The sequence below is a fragment of the Eurosta solidaginis genome, chromosome 2 (assembly GCF_040869045.1).
Source record: "Eurosta solidaginis isolate ZX-2024a chromosome 2, ASM4086904v1, whole genome shotgun sequence".
Lineage (NCBI taxonomy): Eukaryota > Metazoa > Arthropoda > Insecta > Diptera > Tephritidae > Eurosta > Eurosta solidaginis.
The window spans coordinates 285,871,987-285,894,904 of record NC_090320.1 but is presented as its reverse complement, the minus strand read 5'-3'; the positions used below and the strand labels follow the sequence as shown (position 1 = coordinate 285,894,904).

Sequence of the window (22,918 nt, the reverse complement as noted above, 5' to 3'; positions counted from 1 at the left end):
TTAAATCGTTTTTCACCTGGTCCTTCCAGCTTGCTTCTTCTTGAATGTTTTCCATACAACGCCTTGTACTCCAATATGTTTGTTAATCGAAATCAATGAAAATTTTGTTTTGACTTGACATTCTTCTGCACGGCGAATTGGTTAAATTCGCTTTGCCACCACCTGGTATGGATTCGCCTTGCAACTGCTTGAAATTTTCCAAGGCGAATTCAGTACCAAGTGTGGTTATCCCAACAGCTGATTGCTTCTTGATTATTTTCCATACAACGCCTTGTACTAGAACATGTAATTTAATCGGAATCAATGAAAATTTTCTTTTGACTTGACATTCTGCTGCACGGCGAATTGGTTGAATTTGCTTTGGCACCACCTGGTATGGATTCGCCTTGATCACCTGGTACTGAATTCGTCTTGGGCGAATTCAACCAATTCGCCGTGTAGAAGAATGTCAAGTTAAAAGAATATTTTAATTGATTTCGATTAACTCACATATTAAAGTACAAAGCGCTGTATGGAAAAAAATCAAGAAGAGGCAATCAGCTGTTGGGATAACAACACCTGGTACTGAATTTTTCTTCAAATGTTCCTAATAATGCGCATTCGCTCTAAAATTTACTTTGGTCATTACAGCTGAGCTGGGGGTGTGTATTGGAAGATTCTAACGCAAGGTATATGAACAGATTTGAAGGCAGGAAGAGCATATTTTCTAGCAGTTGTTGTAAAGAAGTTGGTCTTATGATCAAGATCTATATATTTAACTCTTAAACGATCAGTGTGTCATATATACATAAAGGTGCGATATATGTATCTCCAAAAAGATTTGGCAGAGCCTCTTATCCAATGCTAATTTAGATTTATCGAACATCGGGAACTCTGAAAATTAACAGGCATTCAATTTATTTTAGTATGGAAAAATCCATGATGAAATTAATATTCAGGTGTTCTCATCCCGTTGACGTTTTCCCTTATTCTGAAAAGTTCGGCATGCATAATTTAGAGGGTTGTCTATCATACAGAACTGCCTTTGAGTTCTACTACGATCGTAGTAGATTTTACTATACGTTTAGAAATATTAGGGGGACTCAATAAAGCATATAAATTTATAAGGTGTAAAATTATATCCATTTACACACGCTGTTATATGAACGCTCCAAGTAACATTCTTTATAAACTTAATTGTCGATAAGCTGTATTTTTGCTAAAAAAAACAATTTTCTGATTGTTATACAAATTAAAAAATGCTAAGATTAAGTGGAAAATGAAAACTATAACGTCTTTACTAAGATATTCTTGTAAATGACTTGCTGATGTTAGCGATTTCTGATGAAAATGACGGTTGTTTCGGTTGTATATATAGTATATATCTCATACAACCGATTGTTCAGATAAGAAACTTTTCGCAATTTCTACCCCATTTTAACAGCTATAAGCTTCAAATTCCACCGATTGCTTGCGTATATAATATATATTGTTGTGTCAAAAAATCATAGAGATCGGTGATATATTATATATATATGATGGTATATATAGTATATATATATTTTTTTTGCGATTTCGGCCCCATTTTAACAGCTAGAAGCTTCAACTTTCACCAAACGCTTACGTGTTTAGCATATATTGATGTCTGAAAAAATCGTTGAGATCGGTGGTATACATAGTATACATATATCTCATACAACCGATTGTTCAGATAAGAAACTTTACGAAATTTCTGCCCCGTTTTAACAGCTAGAAGTTTCAAATTTCACCAAATGCTTACGTATATAGCATATATTGTTGTCTGAAAAAATCATAGAGATCGGTGGTATATATGTTATATACCCCATATAAACTGTATTTTTTTACCCCTTTTTTACGGCTAGAAGCTTCAAAATTCATCAAATTTCATCAAATAGTTACGCTTACGTCATATATTGTTGAAATACGTGATTCGTAGTCATAGTTTTTACACGCAGACCACAAAAAACCTGAAACTGCATCCTCACACAAAGTACCTACATATTTTTATACCTTTCATGAAAATGAAATGGTATATTAATTTCGTCACGAAACCCAAAATTGTAAGTCCTTAAAGGAAAATAGATAGACCCACCATTAAGTATACCGAAATAATCAGGATGAAGAGCTGAGTTGATTTAGCCATGTCCGTCTGTCTGTTTGTATGCAAACTAGTCCCTCAATTTTTGAGATATCTTGATAAAATTTGGTGAGCGGGTGTATTTGGGTGTCCGATTAGACATTTGTCGGAATCGGCCGGATCGGATCACTATAGCATACATATATCCTCCATACAACCGATTTTTCAGAAAAAGAGGATTTTTGTCATATCTTACTCAATTTAACAGATTGAAGCTTCAAACTTCACCACTTTCGTATATTGCACATATTGTTGCCTGAAAAAAATTTATGAGATCGGTCGTATATATAGTATATATCCCCCACAACCGATTGTTCAGATAAGAAACTTTTGTAATTACTGCCCTATTTTAACAGCTAGAAGCTTCAAATTTCACCGAATGCTTGCGTATATAGCATATATTGTTGTCTGAAAAAATCATAGGGATCGGTTGTATATATAGTATATAACTCATACAACCGATTCTTCAGATAAGAAACTTTTCGCAATTTCTACCCCATTTTAACAGCTATAAGCTTCAAATTTCACCGATTGCTTACGTTTATAGTATATATTGTTGTGTCAAAAAATCATAGAGATCGTTGATATATATAATATATATATGATGGTATATATAGTATATATATAGTATATATATATTTTTTTTTGCGATTTCGGCGCCATTTTAACAGCTTGAAGCTTAAAATTTCACCAAACGCTTACGTGTATAGCATATATTAATGTCTGAAAAAATCGTTAAGATCGGTGGTATACATAGTATATATCTCATACAACCGATTGTTCAGATAAGAAACTTTACGCAATTTCTGCCCGGTTTAACAGCTAGAAGCTTCAAATTTCACCAAATGCTTACGTATATACCATATATTGTTGTCTAAAAAATCATTGAGATCGGTGGTATATATGTTATATACCCCATATAAACTGTATTTTTTTACCCCTTTTTTACGGCTAGAAGCTTCAAAATTCATCAAGTTTCATCAAATAGTTTTTACACGCAGACCACCAAAAACGTGAAACTTTGCATCCCCACACAAAGTACCTACCTAGTTTTTATTTTATATTTACCTTAAAAATCGTTTAGGTATGTAGATCTGTTCACTATATATTTCTTATCTTATACATCCGATTATTCGGAGATTACGAAGGGGATAAGATTATTGTTCAGCCCTATTCATGAAAGGTATGAAGTCTTCGGCACAGCCGAAGACAGTCCCGTCCTTACTTGTTTTTTTTTATTATTTTTAGCCCTTGGAAGTTTTATCTATATCGTGGGGTTAGAGTGTTAACCCGCTAAAGCGATATAAAACAAGTAAGGAAGGCTAAGTTCGGGTGGAACCGAACATTACATACTCAGCTGAGAGCTTTGGAGACAAAATAAGGGAAAATAACCATGTAGGAAAATGAACCTAGGGTAACCATGGAACGTGTTTGTATGACATGGGTATCAAATGGAAGGTATTAAAGAGTATTTTAAAAGGGAGTGAGCCATAGTACTATAGGTGGACGCTTTTTCGGGAAATTGCCATAAAGGTGTACCAGAGGTGACTATAATGTGTTTGTACGATATGGGTATCAAATGAAAGGTGTTAATGAGTATTTTAAAAGTGAGTAGCCATAGTTCTATAGGTGGACGCTTTTTCGGGAAATTGCCATAAAGGTGCACCAGAGGTGACTATAATGTGTTTGTACGATATGGGTATCAAATGAAAGGTGTTAATGAGTATTTTAAAAGTAAGTAGCCATAAGTTGTATATGTGAAGGGGTTTTCGAGACATCGACCAAAATGTGGGCCAGGGTGACCCAGAACATCATCTGTCGGGTACCGCTAATTTATTTATATATGTAATACCACGAACAGTATTCCTGCCATGATTCCAAGGGCTTTTGATTTCGCCCTGCAGAACTTTTTCATTTTCTTCTACTTAATATGGTAGGTGTCACACCCATTTTACAAAGTTTTTTCTAAAGTTATGTACATAAAAAACCAAAAAACCAATCTAATCACCATTTTTCATCCCTTTTTTCGTATTTGGTATAGAATTATGGCATTTTTTTCATTTTTCGAAATTTTCGATATCGAAAAAGTCGGCGTGGTCATGGTCGGATTTCGCCCATTTTTAATACCAAGATAAAGTGAGTTCAGATAAGTACGTGAACCAAGTTTAGTAAAGATATATCGAGTTTTGCTCAAGTTATCGAGCGGAAGGACAGACGGTCGACTGTGTATAAAAACTGGGCGTGGCTCCAACCGATTTCGCCGTCATAAAGGCTATGCCCGTACCAAATTTCACAAGGATTATTGGTAAAGTTTTGTTCTTATGGCATTAAAAGTATTCTAGAAAAATTAAATTAAAAAGGGCGGAGCCACGCCCATTTTGAAATTGGAGATGAATGCTGACATAATTTACTTATATACTGTAAATACAATTTTTTGTTAAAATTTGACTTAAAAATTCTTTTTTTTTTAAAGTGGGCGTGTTCGTCATACGATTTTGCAAATTTTTATTTAGCATACATATAGTAATAGGAGTAACGCTCCTGCCAAATTTCATCATAATATCTTCAACGACTGCCAAATTACAGCTTGCAAAACTTTTAAATTACCTTATTTTAAAAGTGGGCGGTGACACGCGCATTGTCCAAAATTTTACTAATTTTCTATTCTGCGTCGAAAGGTCCACCCACCTACCAAGTTTCATCGGTTTATCCCTCTTTGGTAATGAATTATCGCACATTTTCGGTTTTTCGAAATTTTCGATATCGAAAAAGTGGGCGTGGTTATAGTCCGATTTCGTTCATTTTAAATGAGATGAGTGTTCAAGAACTTACCCACCAAATTTCATTAAGATACCTCAAAATTTACTCAAGTTATCATGTTTACGGACAGACGGACGGACGCACGGACATGGCTAAATGAATTTCTTTTTTCGCCCAGATCATATTGATATATAGAAGTCTATATCTATCTCGATTAGTTTATGCCGTTACGGATTACCGTTATGTGAAAAAGTTAATATACTCTGCGAGCTCTGCTCAGCTGAGTATAAAAATTTCATTGGAGGCAAAACCCTTTCTAATTTACATTTAAATCATAGGAAGTAAACTCAATATAAAATTGGCACTGTATGTTGTTACTGTTTTTTCTGCATCAAAAAGTAATTTTTCGAAAATATATCACAGCAGGTTTACAATTTAAGCCAACAATATGTTCCTGTGAATATTTGCTACTAATTGCATTATTTTTTATATTTTATTTTATTTAAACATTTTTCTTTATTTGATTTTTTTCGTTTCGTTACTTAAATTTTTTATTTACTTTTACATTTTACATAAATAAATACATCATTAGTACCTTGAACTCGTATGTGCATATTAAAAAATACAAAAATTTCGAAAGCACAAAACAGAACAGCCTGTTGCTAGTAAATTAGACGCGTACTTGTGAAATATAAATAATATTCATTATTCCATTCATCAAACTTAATACGCATTTGTCACCACCGCCATAATTCCGCTTCATCGTCACGCTTAAGCCAATTAATTTAACTTAACACATAAGGTAAGCCAAAATTTTTATTACTAACCAACTGAATTTTATCCCATATTACATACAATTTTTTTATTTAACAAATACAACATAATTATCTTGATCATTTTTACCTTTTGTGCTAATTGCACTCTTTTTTTTTTCATTCGACAGGATTTAAGAGATGAAAGTAATCGTTTCGATGGCGAAAAATATTTGGAATTGGTTAAATCGTCAAGTAAACGAAATATCGTTTCCGCTTCGGATGAAACGACCGCCGACACGGAAAATCAGGAAAACGAATAAACAAACGAAGTCATTTGTATTTTTTTTTTTAATTTTCGAAACAAAGCTAAACTACCTATAAAGAAAAGAGTATTAGTTTCAATTTAGTACGTTTGAATTTGGAATATGATGGAAGTACCTTTTCGAATATTTCTTGTTATACTTTTCGTATAAAAAAGTTTGAAAGTTGAGAACGTAATAACTAAAAAAAATTGGTTAAAGCATTAAACAGTTTTAAATGCAGTGAAATTTAAAACAAAAGATAAAAAAAAACTCGGTTTAGAGATAATGGCAATAATTTCGAAATGAAATAAGAGTAAACATAGATATTTTTGCATTTCGTGTTCTTAATTGATAATTAAGTTACGAGTTATGTTTTTGTTTCTTTTTTCATTTATTAAACGAAGATACACTCTATTAGTCTCAATTTTTATTAGTTAATACTCAATGCAGTGTGCTTAAGTAGTCTTCAAAAGTTATTCAGTTGTTCGAGTGAAGTTAACACAATTTTGCTACATAACTTGGAAAAATAACTAAATCGAAATTGAACTACTACCAACTATTACATTCTATAAAAGTGTGCCACTATATTTTTATTTTTCTTTCTTTAAAAGCGCTCGCAATTTAGATTTTGGTTTGATAACGTATTAATCCTCCAGATGTAATGTAATTTCATTACTTTATGACCTGTTTGTATAACTATGTAGTTTGCGACTAAGCACATTGCATTGATACATTTAACTGGCAAAAAAAAAAATGCAGGGCAATTTTCTCAAGTAGACTTCAAGACTTATCTCTCCGATAACATAATTTCCAAATTTATGGTTAACCTATAACTATAAATTTTAAAGTTCACATGAAAAAACGGCCCTTGCAATATTAGTTTTATTAAAAAAATATAACAGTCTGCATTTCCAAAACGAAAAAAAAAAGTTTAATTTAAAACACAACGGAAACAATAAAAAATCAATACTTATGAGTGCCTTATTTTGAGTATGCGCGCATATTTTAGGTTATACATACATACATTCTTATGTATTAATGAGTAAAGAGTTAATTTTTTGTTTTGCAAGAACAAACTTTTTTGATTTTACATGTGTCATAATTTTTTTTTTTTTGTTAATTATAATTTAAAGTATTTTGAAAATACATATATTACATCAACGCCAAATGTATAACTTATCGACGTCAAGTTATTTTATTTATTATTATTATTTTTTTGTTTCTTTTAAGAGAAAGGGGCGCTTGGGATGCGAAAATAAAACAAAAATATTTTTTTTTATAATATTAGTAAGTGTATATTCTTCTAGCTCGCTGTGTATACATATGTAATTGGCGTCGTTTGAAATTTTATTTCGGACATCAACACATTTTTTGGTTTTAGACAACTTATTTAAATGTGTTATTTTTGTTTCTTATTTATTAAAAATATAATAACAACTTAAAGTGTAAAATTTTGTTTACTAAAATTCGTCTAGTCTAATCGTATCTTTTTTTCTTAAATATTTTGTCTGTATTCAACTAATGAATATTATTTTTTGCACTGAAATCATTTCAACGCATTGTTTTCTTTCGACTAAAGTAATCTTCATACTTTTAATAAAGTTAAACAAAAAAACATAAATCATTTTCCTTTTAGGGCGACTTATGTATTTTAAACATAACAGAAGCTCGGCCTTGTATTTGTTTTTATTTACGTAACATTTCTTGATTTCTGAAATCAAATTGATCAAGCACAATCATATATAAGAAAATAAACCTGGAAGGCGGTATATTTGGCTGACATTTTCAACAATATGGGGAATTGAATACTCTACTTAAGATATGGTAACCTGAAATTTATGCATAAGAGTGTAATATTTCACAAGAAATATGTTTTCGAAATAATTTTCTTTATAAATTGGATAAAGTGTTTACAAAAGTATTAATTTAAATATAGGACGAAGTGTGTTTGATTTATTTGTGTGATCAGCGAACCATTGTGAATCAAACTAAGTGTGATATCTTCTGCATAGACCTCAAAATTCCAAAGTGATTGGATCACCTGATTTGTAATTGACTATCGCTGTCTCATTCTGTATCACTTTCTATCACCCGCTGAAGATAGCCGGCCCTATGCGCCGCCATATTGAAAAACATGTCAAAACGCTAAAAAGTAGCCATATTGAACATCCTGTCAGGCAGTTGACAGATAAGATATCACACTTAGGCAAGGTGCACACGAGGCTACGCGTCACAGACGCTGCAGGCGAAATTTGTACGCTTTGATGCCGAACACATGTATTTGAATGGAGAGCTGCATACGAAGCGTTAGCTGCATGAAAGCGACAAAGCATGAAATTTTCGTGTAGCTAAGCGTACAGCAATGTTGGTCGCTGAGCGTACGTACCATGTACGTACGCTTGAAAAAAAGGAAGAACAAGATGTTTGTTTACGTTTTTTTATGAAAATTTGTGTAATTAGTTAAAATATGTTACTTTAGTTAATAAAAATGCGTGAAAGGTATATTACCAAAGCGAAAAAGAGTATTAAACACCACAACAGCTTGGTTAGACATTGTTGAAGCGTTTAAAAGGCTAAAAAGTGTTGGAAGCTAGAAATCACCCTACTCTGCGGTGGTTTAAAATTGCCTTTCATAATTTACAAAGGCACGGGGATACAAACAACATTTAATACCTATTTTCCTTTGGTTTGGGGGACGGGTATAGCTGAAGAAATTTAATTTTTTATTTTTTTCCAATAATTGTTTACTTTTTGTAGCGACGCTCGAAAGTAGCTTCGTGTGCAGATCTTGAGGCGTAGAGAAATTGTAGCTATATGAAATATCTTGTCCCTCGTGTGCACCTTGCCTTAGTTTGATTCACAATGCAGCGAACGCTTTCTGTAAAATAAAGTGCCAGTTAGCGTTATCTGTTAATTGTGACTAAGGCACTACACAAATCATGCACAGAAGATTGCGCATTCACGAGTTCAAAATTGCTTCGTTCTGCGCATCCACCTCACACCTGACTGCTTCAGCGAATGAAAGAGAGAAAAAAACAAGAGCTAAAGGAAAATGATGTAAAAATTGACCATAAAAAAGAGGTGATCTTTTGTTTACATGCGCGATCTTTGGTGCGTGATTTGTGCAAATCACACTCAGAAGATTGCGCATGTAAACAAAAGATCAGCTGTTTTTTATGGGCCATTCTTACGTCATTTTCCTTTAGCTCTTTTTTCTCTTTCTTTCATTCGCTCAAGCAGTCAACTGTGACGTAGATGCGCAGAACGAAGCAATTTTGAACTCGTGAATGCGCAATGTCGGTAGGTGATTTGTGAAGGCCCTAAAGGCACCTAGGTGGAAACGGCAAATTAACGTGTTATTCAGGAACATAGCATACTGAATTTCCAGCTCTGGGTATAAGATATACCTCACGCTCCTATGAAGCGTGATGCAAATACAGATAGAGATTTAATAAGAGAGTTATTATATGTAATTTTGTACGTTTTTTTTTAATTTTATGACAATTTAACGATTTTTAGGTTAAGGCAGCAACAACTGATGACAATACGGATACGTAAAGTAACGGATAAGTAAAAATATGGTAATGACTAAATATGATTATGCTGAAAACAAATAAAGAAAAAAGGAAATTACATTTTACAGCGTTTACCTGAATTTTGAAGACTCATACGAATACATATTCACACATAGTAGTGTCGGGTTAGGGGGTTAGAACATACCCACGGTAGGTATGCCTGTCGTAAGAGGCGACTAAAATACCAGATTCAAGGGCTGTGTAGCAATATATAGCTTCTCCAAACCCAATTGTCAACCTCACCTATCCACGGCGAATCCTGTTTCACTAACAGACGAGGCTCTGCGACCCCAAGCTCCTCATGGAACTTGGGAGTGGGGAGGGAGGGAATTGACTAAAGGTTTAATGTGGCCACATAAATCGTTCTCGAGATGGTCGGGCTAGCACCTTAATGGTGCTGTGGTACAGGATCTGTATCCGGCAAAGGACCATCACATCGATAAAACTCCCCAAAGCCTTCGGGGAGCAACTTTATCGCTACAACAACAACAACAAGCGTCGATATGAATTTACAAATTTGTGCGCACAAAATGATTTTTCAACTCACAACGTCTTGGTTGATATTTGCGATGGTATTGGAATGCAGAAGCTTGTGTTAAGGGCATATTTATGGAAAACATTGTGCCGCGTCCTTAAGGTTGGCCTACATCTCAAGGTATCTACCCGAGAGTGCTCTTGTAGGGTGTCAGTCCATTTGAGCTATGATAGCAGGCTCTGTTTTCTGTAGCAACATTCCTCGCGTTCCAATGAAGCGTGATCCAGACACGGATAAAGATTTAACATGCAAACACAACCATTATGAATCAAACTAAGTGTGATATCTTATCTGTCAACTGCCTGACAGGCTGTTCAATATGTCTACGTTTCGGCATTTTGACAGGTGGTTCAATATGGCGGCGCCTATCTTCAGCGGGTGATAGAAAAGGATACAGGATGAGACAGCGATAGTCAATTACAAATTAGGTGATCCAATCACTGGAATTTTGACGTCTATGGAGAAGATATCACACTTAGTTTGATTCACAATGAACACAACAATGTTAGCCGTGTTTTTTAACACGCGTATATCCGTTTACGCTTAAACTTTATATTGACTGCTAAGCGACAAACTATAAATACACCTCTGAAATTGCTGCGCATAAATTTTTTCATACTAAATTTCAATACGCATTATATTCAGATGTAACAGAAATATGTGTCTTTGTTTCACCCTCTACACTAATTCTATGTATTCTATGTGTGTCCACAATTCATCGCAACTGATTCAGCTATATGTTATACCCTATGGCCATCAGAGCGTTGCGTCTCCGCTTTTCGGTACACCCTGTTGCTGTAGCTAGTTGTTTAACCACAGCCGCTAGATGGGTCTCCTAAGCATTATCTAAGCGAGGATAGGCGTTTTTTTACACGCGCAAACGAAACGTATACGCGCGTGTTAAAAAACACGGCTATTGATGCTGCATTTTCATGTTAAATGTTTATCCTTATCTGGATCACTGTTCATTGGAACGTGAGGTTTGTAATTCTTTTTTATTGGCAGTTTCATTCCTTTCTTTCTTTGCATCATCGTTTCAGCAGTGTCAAAAACTCACGAACAAACGTCAAAAAACATTTTAAACAAAATTTCACCTTTTGCATGAATAGAAGAAAAAATTAGGCAAAAAACGCTAACTACGTGTAAAACTACATGAAAATTCAAGGAAATATCGCTACTAACTTGTGTGGTTGTTTGTAAAGTTAAAAGAGCCGCGCATTGGCGAAAGAACATTTGCAAATATTGAGGTACTACGTGCGGCGACCGACCGTCCACACGGCCGTAGACTCGACAAAGCAGGGTAGCCTGCAGATTGGTAACAGGAATCGTTTCACAATCCACCACATAGCTGTACAGTGTAATATTTGTATTTGTACCAAACAACAAGTGTATTTGGCTAAAACGCAACGGCGCCGGTTAGAATGGACGCCAAGAATGACGATTCGGCTGGTAGCGACTCGCTGGACAAGTCTTTGCAAAAAAAATGTGTAGTAGATGACGTTGGCCAGGGTGAAGGTTCAACGGCAAATGCAGCAGCGCTGGCGCACGGCATTAATATTATAAATGAGAAACCATCAAAATCGGATAACGAAGAAACTGAAAATCGTCCTGCAATTTCCATCAATACACAAGTAAGCAAGACTGAAAAAAATGTAGGAGATGGTATATGCGATGGGAAAAATATTGTCGCTATTGAAAATAATTACAAAATCGATGAAAATATGGACGGCTTAGATATACAAACAATAAATGATACAAAATCAGCACAAATGTTGGTTACATACGAAAAATCAAATGCAAACGATACGATAACTACCGCTAACGCCAACACCAGTGTTAATAACAATGCCGAAAATGATGATTTTTGTACTCACATCAGGAATGATAGCACGCATATTTCCAATATAATAATGAATGATGTTGCTGAAGCGCCCAGCTATTGTAGTACTAATAACGACAACAGTAACTGCAACAGTAACAATAGTAATGCCTTCGAAACAAAGGTTAAGCAGATCTCTAAGAACCTCAAAGAGACCACACTAGCTGAGTGTGTGAATAAAAAATCATCAACAACTACAGAAGATACCAATTCAACCTCGTCCGCATCATCTGCCTCTTCGGCATCATCTACACCGGAATGTGAACAACCGCCAAGTGAAAATACAACGACGGCAGAATTATATTCATTGGGTCCTAGTACCAGTGCGGCGGCGGCAGCGGCTGCAGCAGCTGCAGCTTCTGGTACTAATGTCCAAGATGAGCACGATCATCGTTCTAAAAAAGTTCGGTTTCATCCGGATGTTAAAGAAAATGATGGTGGTAATAGGGTAATTCCCAAAAAGAAGAAAAAACTGAAAACACAAGGTGGCGCAAGCTCATCTGGCGATGCAAGTTCTGGCGGTGATGAAGCGTCCGGTGGTAGTCAACGTGGTATGTCAGCTGAAGATGATATGGAATTGGATGAAGAGGACGATGTTGAAGAGGAAGACATAGTTAGTATAGCTAAAACGATAGAAGATGCGCAAGATTATTTAAAGGAACATCCGCTAACATTTGCTGGCTCTTTTGATAAAAGTAATGTCACCACGCAAAGCGGTCTCCTAGAAGAAGAAGATTTACCACAGCTATGCGAAATTGTTGAAGACGACGAGGAGGATATGCATGGTGAAGTAGTGCCCGAGAATGGTGTTGCATGCATTTTAGGAAAACAAATAAAATGCGGAAAGGTAAGGATTTAGTCTTTGGTTGCATTATTTTTTACTTGTTAGCTTTTTTATTACGCCTTCGTTCACGGGAGAAAAGGATTTTTGTGGGCTCACTGCTAACGACGTTATTCCTTCTTCATCCCACGAGGATACTCTAAACCTTTATTAAATGTTATTTCAGCTGAATTACAACGTATTCTTGCTTCTTCATACAAGTTATGTATGCATTTAAGCTGTTCCGGTATTTTATTCCAAATTTTACCCTTTAAACGTTGGATTTGGTGAAACTAACTATTCAACCTCAACCACAATTGTTTTTTATTTATTTATTTATTGATTAGAGCCTTTGGACTTAGATTAAATATATGAGATCAAATTTATACATTGTACAGTCTTTGGATTTTGCATAATTGTTTTTGATTTATGAAATGTATGTATGTACTCCCCGAAGCCTTTGGGGACTGTTATCGATGTGATAGTCCTTTGCCGGATACAGATCCGGTACGCTCCGGTAACACAGCACCATTAAGGTGCTAGCCCGACCATCTCTGGAACGATTTATATGGCCACATTAAACCTTCAGGCCATTCCTCCCTCCCCAACCCCAAGTTCCATGAGTAGCTTGTGGTCGCCAGAGCCTCGTCTGTTAATGAAACAGGATTCGCCACGGATAGGTGAGGTTGAAAATTGGGTTTGAAGAAGCTATATATTGCGCTGGCAACCTGAAAGGGTTGCGCTACAGAGCCCCTTGAATCTGGTATTTTAGTCGCCTCTTACGACAGGCATACCTAACGCGGGTGTATTCTGACCCCTTTACCCGCTGGGGGTTCTTTTTTACCTAATCACAAAATTGATTATTTTGAAAGAGACCTTATGATAACAAGTTTCCCACGGAGAGAAGGGAGTTGATTGGCCTAGGGGTCTCAACATGGTTATATTAAATCTTTCCTGCGGGTCGGGTTAATACCTAAATGGTGCTAAAAAAAAGAAGACAATTTTAAGTGCCTTTGCCTGCCGCTATTTTAAACCAGTGTTGTTTCTGAGATGGATCTTCTCCTGTCTGAGAGGTTCCTTCTGTGTAACAACATCCAGAATGGTTTTACAGCCCCTAAGCGGCAATCCTCCGTATTAGATATTAATCTCTGAAGATTTTGGGTAGTGTCAGTAACCTCACGGTTGTACAAAATGTATTAGCTCGTTCCACAGGTTAGGTTGCAAACCTTCAGCTGCATCGCACATTTTTGCGTTATGCTCTTCTAGAAGCATGATTTTCTGTCAAGAATTTTAATGAATTTTACGTTTATGTGAATTGTTATTTCTTTTCGAACAGGTGGAGTTCCTGCTACGTTATGCTGATCGGCCTGGTTTATATTGGGAAACAGAAGAATTCATCAGTCAGCGATGTCCCAATTTACTGAATCAGTATGAGCTATGTCGTGAACGACGTCAAGCGCGCTTAGTGAGTAGTACAATATATAATTCAATGCAAGAATTTATATTTAAACATTTTTTAATTTGGTTCGTTTTTTGTCAACAGATGAACTTTGTTGCGAAACGCCAAAACCTTCGGCAACGATACACAGACTTCTAGGAACCAATGTGTTCATGTTGAGCCTTGATTACTTGACTATTGGATATATGAAATAAAAAATTCGCTTTATAATGTTTGCGATGTAGAAATGCTGCTCACAACAGGAAAATATACATACACATACATACACGTATAAAATACAATACAAACAAAAAAAATATGAAATTCCAGAAATATAAAAGTAATGCTGCTTTACGAGTATGGCAATTTGTACAGTAAATTTCATAAAGATCAGAAAGCTGCTGATTATTATAATTATGTTCTACAAATGCAACGACAAAACCACAAAATTTATAAAAAAAAAACCAGAAAAAATTGTATGTATTAAAAGTTAACGCATTTGTAGCAACAAAACTACCCTTCCCCGATATTAGTTATTGAACTTTTTACATGGAAAATGCTTTGTTTTATTATAGTATCAAAAGCTAAGTGCATATACAAAAATTCTGCTGCACATAGAATTGGGATTATTTAAAACACGTGTATCAAACATGATAAAGTAAGAAATAAGTTTGACTTGTATGTACTCTATATGAATGCAGATTTTTTTTAAAATACTTTGAAAACATTTTATGATACGATAAATTGTTAAAATTATCTAAGGCAAAAAAATTTACAAATTGGGGATTTAAAGATACGTTTAAATACAGAATACGAACAGGAAAAGCACATACAAAACAAAAAAAAAATGTAATAAAAAAACGATGATAGTAATATAATAATTATATAATAAACTATAAGTAAAAACCTACTATAAAATGTACTTATATTTTTTTATTAGAATGCATTTGGAGAACGGAAAGGAACGGATACACGTTACCGTTGCTATCATTTGAATTTAAAAAAGTTGTTGTTGTTGTTGTAGCGATAAGGACACTCTCTGAAGGCGCTGGGGAGTGTTATGTTGTTGTTGGTGTAGCAGGGCTTCGCCCCATCCAATAGGTGCGACCGATCACAAATTGTCATCAATATCCTCTAACGGGAGTTCAATGAAACTTGCTGTTTCAACAGGGGTGGACCATAATGAAAGGGATGTTAGAGGCGTTGGTTCCACATTACAATTAAAGAGGTGGTTGGTGTCATGTGGGGAGAAATTGCTAGCGGGGCATACGTTTTGTATGTCGGTGTTGATTCTGGATAGGTAAGAGTTTAGCCTGTTACAGTATCCAGAACGAAGTTGAGCTAGAGTGACTCGCGTTTCCCTAGGGAGTATGCGTTCCCCTTCCGCAAGTTTTGGGTACTGTTCTTTGAGTACTGGATTCACCGGGCAATTCCTGGCATAAAGGTCCGACGCCTGTTTGTGGAGTTCACTGAGGACCTGCTTGTGTTGTTTTGCTTCATACGGCTGAGTTCTCAGGTGCCGTTGTGGAGATTGAAACGACGTTTTAATTTATAAAAAAAAACTTTAAACTATATTTTTTAATACGCCTAAATGTATGCGTCTATTTTATTTTTTATTTTTCACAACAATGAAAATTTTTGAAAATTGAAAAATCCATATTGAAAATTAAAATATTGATAATACATTTTAAAATTACAAAGTTCAAAGTAACTAAAATACAAAGCTAAATAAAAATAATAAGAACCCTACATTACTCCCCCTTCAAGAAAATTTATCATTAAACAAATTGAACGTAACTCTCTTTTTATGTAAATTCTTGGTGTTGTTTGTGTCTGTTGTTTCAATTATTGCAGGTTTTAATCTACCAATAGGAATAGTTTTAATCAGGGCCGTAGAGAGAAAATCCGGGCCGGGGACTAAACAATTTACGGCTCCCTATAAAAAATCCACTAATACATTTGACTAACTTGAATTAATGACGTCTCATTCATGAATCATTATTGATGGATTACATCAACTAAATGACTTTTAGACTAAGAGCTGACAATAAAATTAACACAGAATATTTACTATTTAATTGTATCGTAGAAATAAAATTCTCTTTTAAGAGCCACATATTGTTTCAAATAATTTTTTCAAGTTATTTGGTAACATTTTAATACGTTTCTGATAAATTTAATGATGATTATAAATTTTAATTATTCAATATAGAAAGTTCGGATATCAAAGAGTGGCTTTACTTGCTTTTTTCGCTGCAAAATTTTTATAATAACATCAAAATTTAACTGTCTTGCCAAAACGGATTCAACACAAAGAGTGTCAAGCATGAAACACGCTCTTGAGATGAACACGATCTATGAAAGTTTTTGATTCTTGAAAGAACGCTGAAGGAACGTTCTGCACTAGCTACAGTGACAGGTATAGCGCAAAAGATACGTAAAGCAACACAAATGTTGGGGAAAATTGTATACAGATTTTGAACATATGTAGATGGCATTTAGCAATTCCAATGTATCAAAATTTGCTTCGTAAATGTGTTTCAAGTGAATTATTTCATATTATAAGCTTTGAGAAATGTCCTACTTGTATTTTTCGGCAAATTTTGCTGTGCTCGCCCGAACCGCAGTTTCATCCATGTCTTTAAATTGCCACAAAAAGGAAAACGTCTCGCTCAAATTTCTCATAGCTGCAAATCTTTCAGTAATGACAGTGATTACCGAATCAACGATCACCAGGAATGTATTGTTTTTAAAATCAGACTCTGAATCATCCATAATCATCTCATTTAAATTATCTTCAGAACGTCTTTGGGTTTTCTCTTTGGAATGTCCGGAAACTTTGACGAGATGTTCAATTGAATAGCAACTGGAGGACCACGTTTCTTTCATTAATTGTAGTCAGTATTTTCAACCAAATTGAGGACAGCAAGATACATTCGAACTTGTTGGTATACTTGAGAATGCCGCTAACATCGCCGTATGCTTGCGTAGTCAAGTTTTGTTTTTGGCTGAAAGACTATGGAGAGAGCTCGGTACATTTTTTTTAGGATGTCCTATCGTTGTGGAGTGCTGCTGAAAATAGTAAAACATTTTTGTACAACTCCGAAGAAAGTAATTGCAGCCGTACAACATTCTGCAGCATCAACAACACATAAATTGAGACTGTGGGTTGCACAAGGCGAGTAATCAGCATTCGAGTTTTTGTCGAGAATGTGACGTAGAACCCCGTTGTAAGCCCCTTTCATATTGGCGCCGTTATCGTACCCTTGTGCACAACAATCCTCAATCAAGTATGGCAAATTAGATCAGCGATTTTCTGACCAGTTTTTTGGTTACAATTCGCGAAAGTCAAAAACCGTTCTTGAATTGTAAAATTTGTTGCTTTCGAATTGAAATGGAGCTAGCGCAAAATGAACGTAGTCAACGTGACTAGCATCAGGCATAGTATCGACGACAATAGTAAAATACTTGGCTTTCTTGCCTTGATGTAATACAACTTTCTATAAACTCGTTCTGAATGTCTGGGGAAAGATAGTGAACTTGTAAACGTTTGCGCTGCTGTTGTGAAATACCAACTTTCTCCAAATGATCTCTAACTATCGGATCATATTGGCTTATGAGATCTTAGATGCCAAAAAATGTCCATCGTTTCGTTTACCAAGATATATACTTTCGCCTTTGAAAGCTAGGCGTCTTTCACCCAAAAATAAAATAGTGTCCAAAATTATATATAAAATTTCTCTCCACTTTTGAGTTTCAGTGATTAGCTGGTCAATGATAAGTGTATCAATTGTAGCCTCCTTTTGCATTAGGTTTTTTAAAGATCGCTATTGAATATAACATTTAATGTGATCTTGAGTATTTTCATGTGATGGCAGTTTATCGTATATCTTCTTCCATTCCTGGAATTTCGAATATCCGCCAGGACAACAAATTTTAGGTCGATTTAAAGTATTGGTGCTTAACAGACGACATGGTAGGCAAAAAAAAAGCATTGCTACTGGCACTCCACACTAACCAGTCACGCTGCACTTGCTCTCCATTTGGCAAGATTCTGTTTAACAACGAGGTAGGAAATGCCTCGTCATGACAATCACGTGGAAAAATAAAAGGACACTTTTGATGACCTCGACGAATTAGTTCGTTGACTTCTTCAGATAGCAAAAACTCATTATTCACGGTACCGATATCGAAGTCGTTTAAATAATCTGGACTTTGGTACAGAGTTGGTGGTATTGTTGGAAGACTTTTTGAAGATGAACCTTCATCAGTGTCACCACGAAAACTACGATTTCGGATTCATGTAAACATACATTTTTGTTTGATGTTTTTATTGTCTCACGCCCAAAATAATTATCAATATTCGGGTTAAAATTTGCACATGGAACAACTAAAGACTCTCCTGAATTAAAAAAAATGTCTTAGTACCTCTAAATTGCGGGCCCCCTGAGAAACACATTTTTGTTCGATGTTTTTATTGTCTCCTCAGGCCCAGGCAAAAAATCATTATAAATATTCGTTGCTTTTGAAATTCGGCTTAAAATTTGCACATGGAACAACTAAAGACTCCTGAATTAAAAAAATGTATTAATACCTCTAAATCGCGGGCCCCCTGAGAAACCCCGGGCCCGGGGGAATCCCCCCCTCTCGACGGGCCTGGTTTTAATATTATCTATTTCAAGTTTAAAACATTTTTGGACTTTTTCCACAATTTTGTGATATATATGGTTGTTGTAATGAATGTTTATTAATGACTCGAACAAATGCAAATTTACAAGTTTGAAGATCTTTTGGAACGTAAATTCGAGTATCAGAATAATGACTTAAATTTGATCTAACATTTCGAAAATGTTCACGTAAATTACTTAAAATTTCAGATGATGGCACAACAAGTTCGCCTGGCAAACGTAAATTCTGACCGAAAACCATTTCCGCTGGTGTTGCCGAAATATCTTCTTTGTAAATAGAGCGCAAACCAAGTAATATGACAGGTAACTCGTCATTCCATTTATTTGTGTCCTCTCTAGCTATAATAGTAGTCTTTAATTGTCTATGAAATCTTTCAACCATACCATTTCCTTGGGGGTGATATGCGGATGTTGTAAATTGGGGATAATAATTTAGTTTACTCTGAAAATAATTTCGATGTAAATTGGCTACCTTGATCAGTTGTTATCTTTAACGGAACTCCAAGCCGAGAAATATATTCTCTAAAAAACTTATTTGCATTTGTAGTTGCTGAAATATCTTTTAATGCATATGCCTCAGGCCAACGGGTAAATCTTTCAATAATCGTTAAAATATAGCGATGTCCTTTTGAAATAGGTAATAGTCCAACTATATCTAAATGGATGTGTTCAAATCTATTCTTGGAAATTTGAATTTTGACAACAGGGGATTTTGTATGACGATAAACTTTAGATTTTTGACAATTAAGACACTCTTTTGACCAAATATTAATTTCCTTATTCATATTAGGCCAATATTATTTTTTAACTATGAGCCGTCGTGTAGGTCTTGTACCCGGATGTGCTATTCCATGTAAAATATCAAATACTGTCTTTCGCAAATTACTCGGTTCAAATGGCCTAGGAGTTTCTCCTGAAATTTCACACCAAATATTAAAATTAAATGGGAATACTAATTAGTTTTAAATTTAGATATTGAGAATCAGATACAAGTTGATTTAAGTCATCATCTTTTTGTTGTTCAGTTTGTAAAATTTTAAAATTCAGTTCTGTATTATATATTGCATTAACCTCAAAAGCTCTAGATAGCGTATCTGCTACAACATTGGATTCTCCTTTAATGTATTGTATGTCATCAGTAAATTGTGCTATAAATTCCAAGTGTCTCGTTTGTCTAGGGCTTCGTTCTGTTTTTGAATTTAAAGCAGTAGTCAAAGGTTTATGGCCTGTATAAACTGTAAATTGTCGTCCTTCCAAAAGATATCTAAAATATTTTATATTTAAGTAAATCGCCAATAACTCCCTATCAAAAGCACTATATTTAATTTCAGTTGGAGAAAGTTTTTTAGAAAAGAATGCAATGGGTTCAATTTTATTATTGTACTTTTGTTGTATAACGCCCCCAATCGCTGTGTTAGATGCATCTACTATTAAAGATAATTTAGCATCTTTGTTAAAATGATTTAACAATATCGTAGATGCAAATTTATCTTTAATGCATTCAAAAGCTTCATTCGAATACTCGTCCCATACCAAAGTTTTGTCACGATTCTTTCTTACTTTGTTAATTAGATCGTAAATTTTGTTTGTAAATTCTGCTAGTTTTGGAATATATCTATGATAATAATTTACCATACGAAATTGTGCATAGCTGATACCTTTTCATCGGAAGGTCGAATACCTGTTCCAGAAATGTTATGTCCTAAAAAATTTATATTTGTTACACCAAAAGTACATTTACTTGGTTTAATGTTTAAACCGTACTCTGTAAGGCGTTGCAAAAGGATACGTAAATCTTTTAAATGTTGTTCTTCGCTTTACTTGCAATAAGTAAGTCGTCAATGTAAGCATATACAAAGTCTAAGTCACCTACTACCTCATTTATGAATCTTTGAAAGGTTTGTGCAGAATTTCTAAGTCCGAAAGGCATTCTCATGAATTCAAACTTACCGAAAGGAGTGGTAATAGTAATAGCAGTTATAAATATCTTCAGGGGGAGTAATGTAGGTTTCTTATTATTTTTATTTAACTTTGTATTTTAGTTACTTTGAACTTCAATGTTGATTATTCAATTATCAAAAATTTTCATTGTTTGAAGTTGGTAAATTAAAAGAATTAAAAAGGTCAAAATAAAATATAATCCAAAATACGTTTAAAAAAAAAAACTTTAAACTATATTTTTGAATACGCCTAAATGTATGCGTCTATTTTATTTTTTATTTTTCACAACAATGAAAATTTTTGAAATTTAAAAATCAATATTGAAAATTTAAATATTGATAATACATTTTAAAATTACAAAGTTCAAAGTAACTAAAATACAAAGTTTAATAAAAACAAGTAAGGTAGGCTAAGTTCGGGTGTAACCGAACATTACATACTCAGCTGAGAGCTTTGGAGACAAAATAAGGGAAAATCACCATTTAGCAAAATGAACCTAGGGTAACCCTGGAATGTGTTTGTATGACATGGGTTTCAAATGGAAGGTATTAAAGAGTACTAGTATCGCCTGTGGTCGAAATTCGACCAACGTGTATTTTTTTCAACTCAGTCTATGCATCAAGTATTGGAAATATAGCAGACTGGTCTAACTTACTTAACTTTTTCTGTAAAATTTTGAATTTTATCTAAGACTTTGTACTTTTTGATTTTATTTTCTTAAATTTTCTACAAACTTTTCACATGTAATTATAACGTTTTGGTATGGAGCTCCTTAAACAAAAATATAAAAATTATGTAAAATCAAATGAAATTGACATAGATTTATGGTGAAATTACTTGAAATTAAGTGAAGTGAACAAACAGTTCCATATAAAAACGCAATAAGTGCACTTAGACTTTTTTTCCGGGTTTTAATGTGATCATTGTGGAAATATGAAGATTCTAATCTTCGGATAGAGCACTTACATAATTTGTCCAAAGATGGCGCCCTTTTGTGCAATGAAGTGAATATCGATATTTGGAGAGATTGTTGGATTTACAAAAAACTTTTTCTATTAATTATAAACAAATAGAGTAATATTTTTTAACAAAAATAGGCCTATGCACTGCGGCTGATCGATACGAATCGATTAATATCACTTTTATATGATTTTACGTATGCTAACTATGCGAAACCGCCTGTCAATTGTTTGTATGGAAATTTTGTTAGCGTATTAATATATAGATAGTGGGTAATATACTGCCTACTACGGCAGCCATGATGCCGGTTGCCCTTTTGCCCTAAAATCAAAAACGTTTTTGGGACACATTTTCGGGCAAATTTGCCATTAATTGTTATAAATAAATTAGTTAGTTTCAACAAAAGTTAACTGATTTTTTGCGATTTCATGTTTTTTTTGAAAACAACTAAAATAAAAAACAAAGAATCTGTTAAATAAAGACTTAATGTATTTACGTGTAAGTGAAATTTGCCACAAAAAATGGGCTGGCCAAAAATTAATTCTATTTAAGATTTTTTGGTACGCTACAAATTATTTTGAAACAATTATTTGGGATTTTGGTAGAGGCTATTATAGGTAAGTTGCAATAATGGGAAACCATGTTTTAATCTTTCACGCTTATGTAGGTTTGTGACTTAGAGCACTTACATAATTTGTCCAAAGATGGCGCGCTTTTGTGCAAGAAAGTAAATATCCATATTTGGAGAGATTGTTGGATTTACAAAAAACTTTTTCTTGTGTTTTAGAGCACTTACATAATTTGTCCACAATACGGCCGCCATGATGCCGGTTGCCGTTTTGCCCTAAAATCAAAAACGTTTTTGGGACGTTTTTTTCATTTAATATACAACGTGAAATTTTCCGATTCAGACAAGTTGCATTTAAATAATAATAACCTAAGTTGAAATAAAAGAATATATAATAAAATAAAATAAGAAATAAGCATAAAAACAATATAAAAAATTTAATGTTATATTTTTGTAACTTTTTTTTTTTTTGTTCAGTATAAGACGTACTTTATCTAAAATGAGGATTAAATCTGCAAATGCAAAAACATTTTGGGGCAAATTTGCCATTAATTGTTATA

At 34.3% G+C, this 22,918-nt stretch overlaps 2 protein-coding genes across 3 annotated transcripts in view; both read left to right on the top strand.

Annotated features, from left to right (window-relative positions):
• The window catches only part of mxt (Eukaryotic translation initiation factor mextil), a 44,944-nt gene extending 35,355 nt beyond the window's left edge, over nt 1-9,589 (top strand). For both annotated transcript variants that reach the window (XM_067768328.1, XM_067768329.1), the window contains one exon: nt 5,841-9,589. In XM_067768328.1, the coding sequence (XP_067624429.1) occupies nt 5,841-5,972 (132 nt within the window). In that variant the 3' untranslated portion in view covers nt 5,973-9,589. The remainder of the gene's footprint in view (nt 1-5,840) is intronic.
• A 1,527-nt stretch (nt 9,590-11,116) lies between these two features.
• Nucleotides 11,117-15,205, top strand: LOC137242838 (uncharacterized). Its single transcript, XM_067770091.1, has 3 exons — nt 11,117-12,790; nt 14,100-14,228; nt 14,307-15,205. The coding sequence occupies exons 1-3, from the start codon at nt 11,486-11,488 to the stop codon at nt 14,358-14,360; spliced, it is 1,488 nt and encodes a 495-aa protein (XP_067626192.1). The 5' UTR covers nt 11,117-11,485; the 3' UTR covers nt 14,361-15,205.
• Nucleotides 15,206-22,918: the final 7,713 nt, after the last annotated feature.

What these genes read in the sequence shown, in the direction of transcription:
- LOC137242838 (XM_067770091.1), top strand. Translation starts at nt 11,486, where the DNA reads ATGGACGCCAAGAATGACGATTCGGCTGGTAGCGACTCGCTGGACAAG. An exon ending in AACAAATAAAATGCGGAAAG is followed by an intron (nt 12,791 to 14,099) that starts GTAAGGATTTAG and finishes CTTTTCGAACAG; the next exon opens with GTGGAGTTCCTGCTACGTTA. An exon ending in AACGACGTCAAGCGCGCTTA is followed by an intron (nt 14,229 to 14,306) that starts GTGAGTAGTACA and finishes TTTTGTCAACAG; the next exon opens with ATGAACTTTGTTGCGAAACG.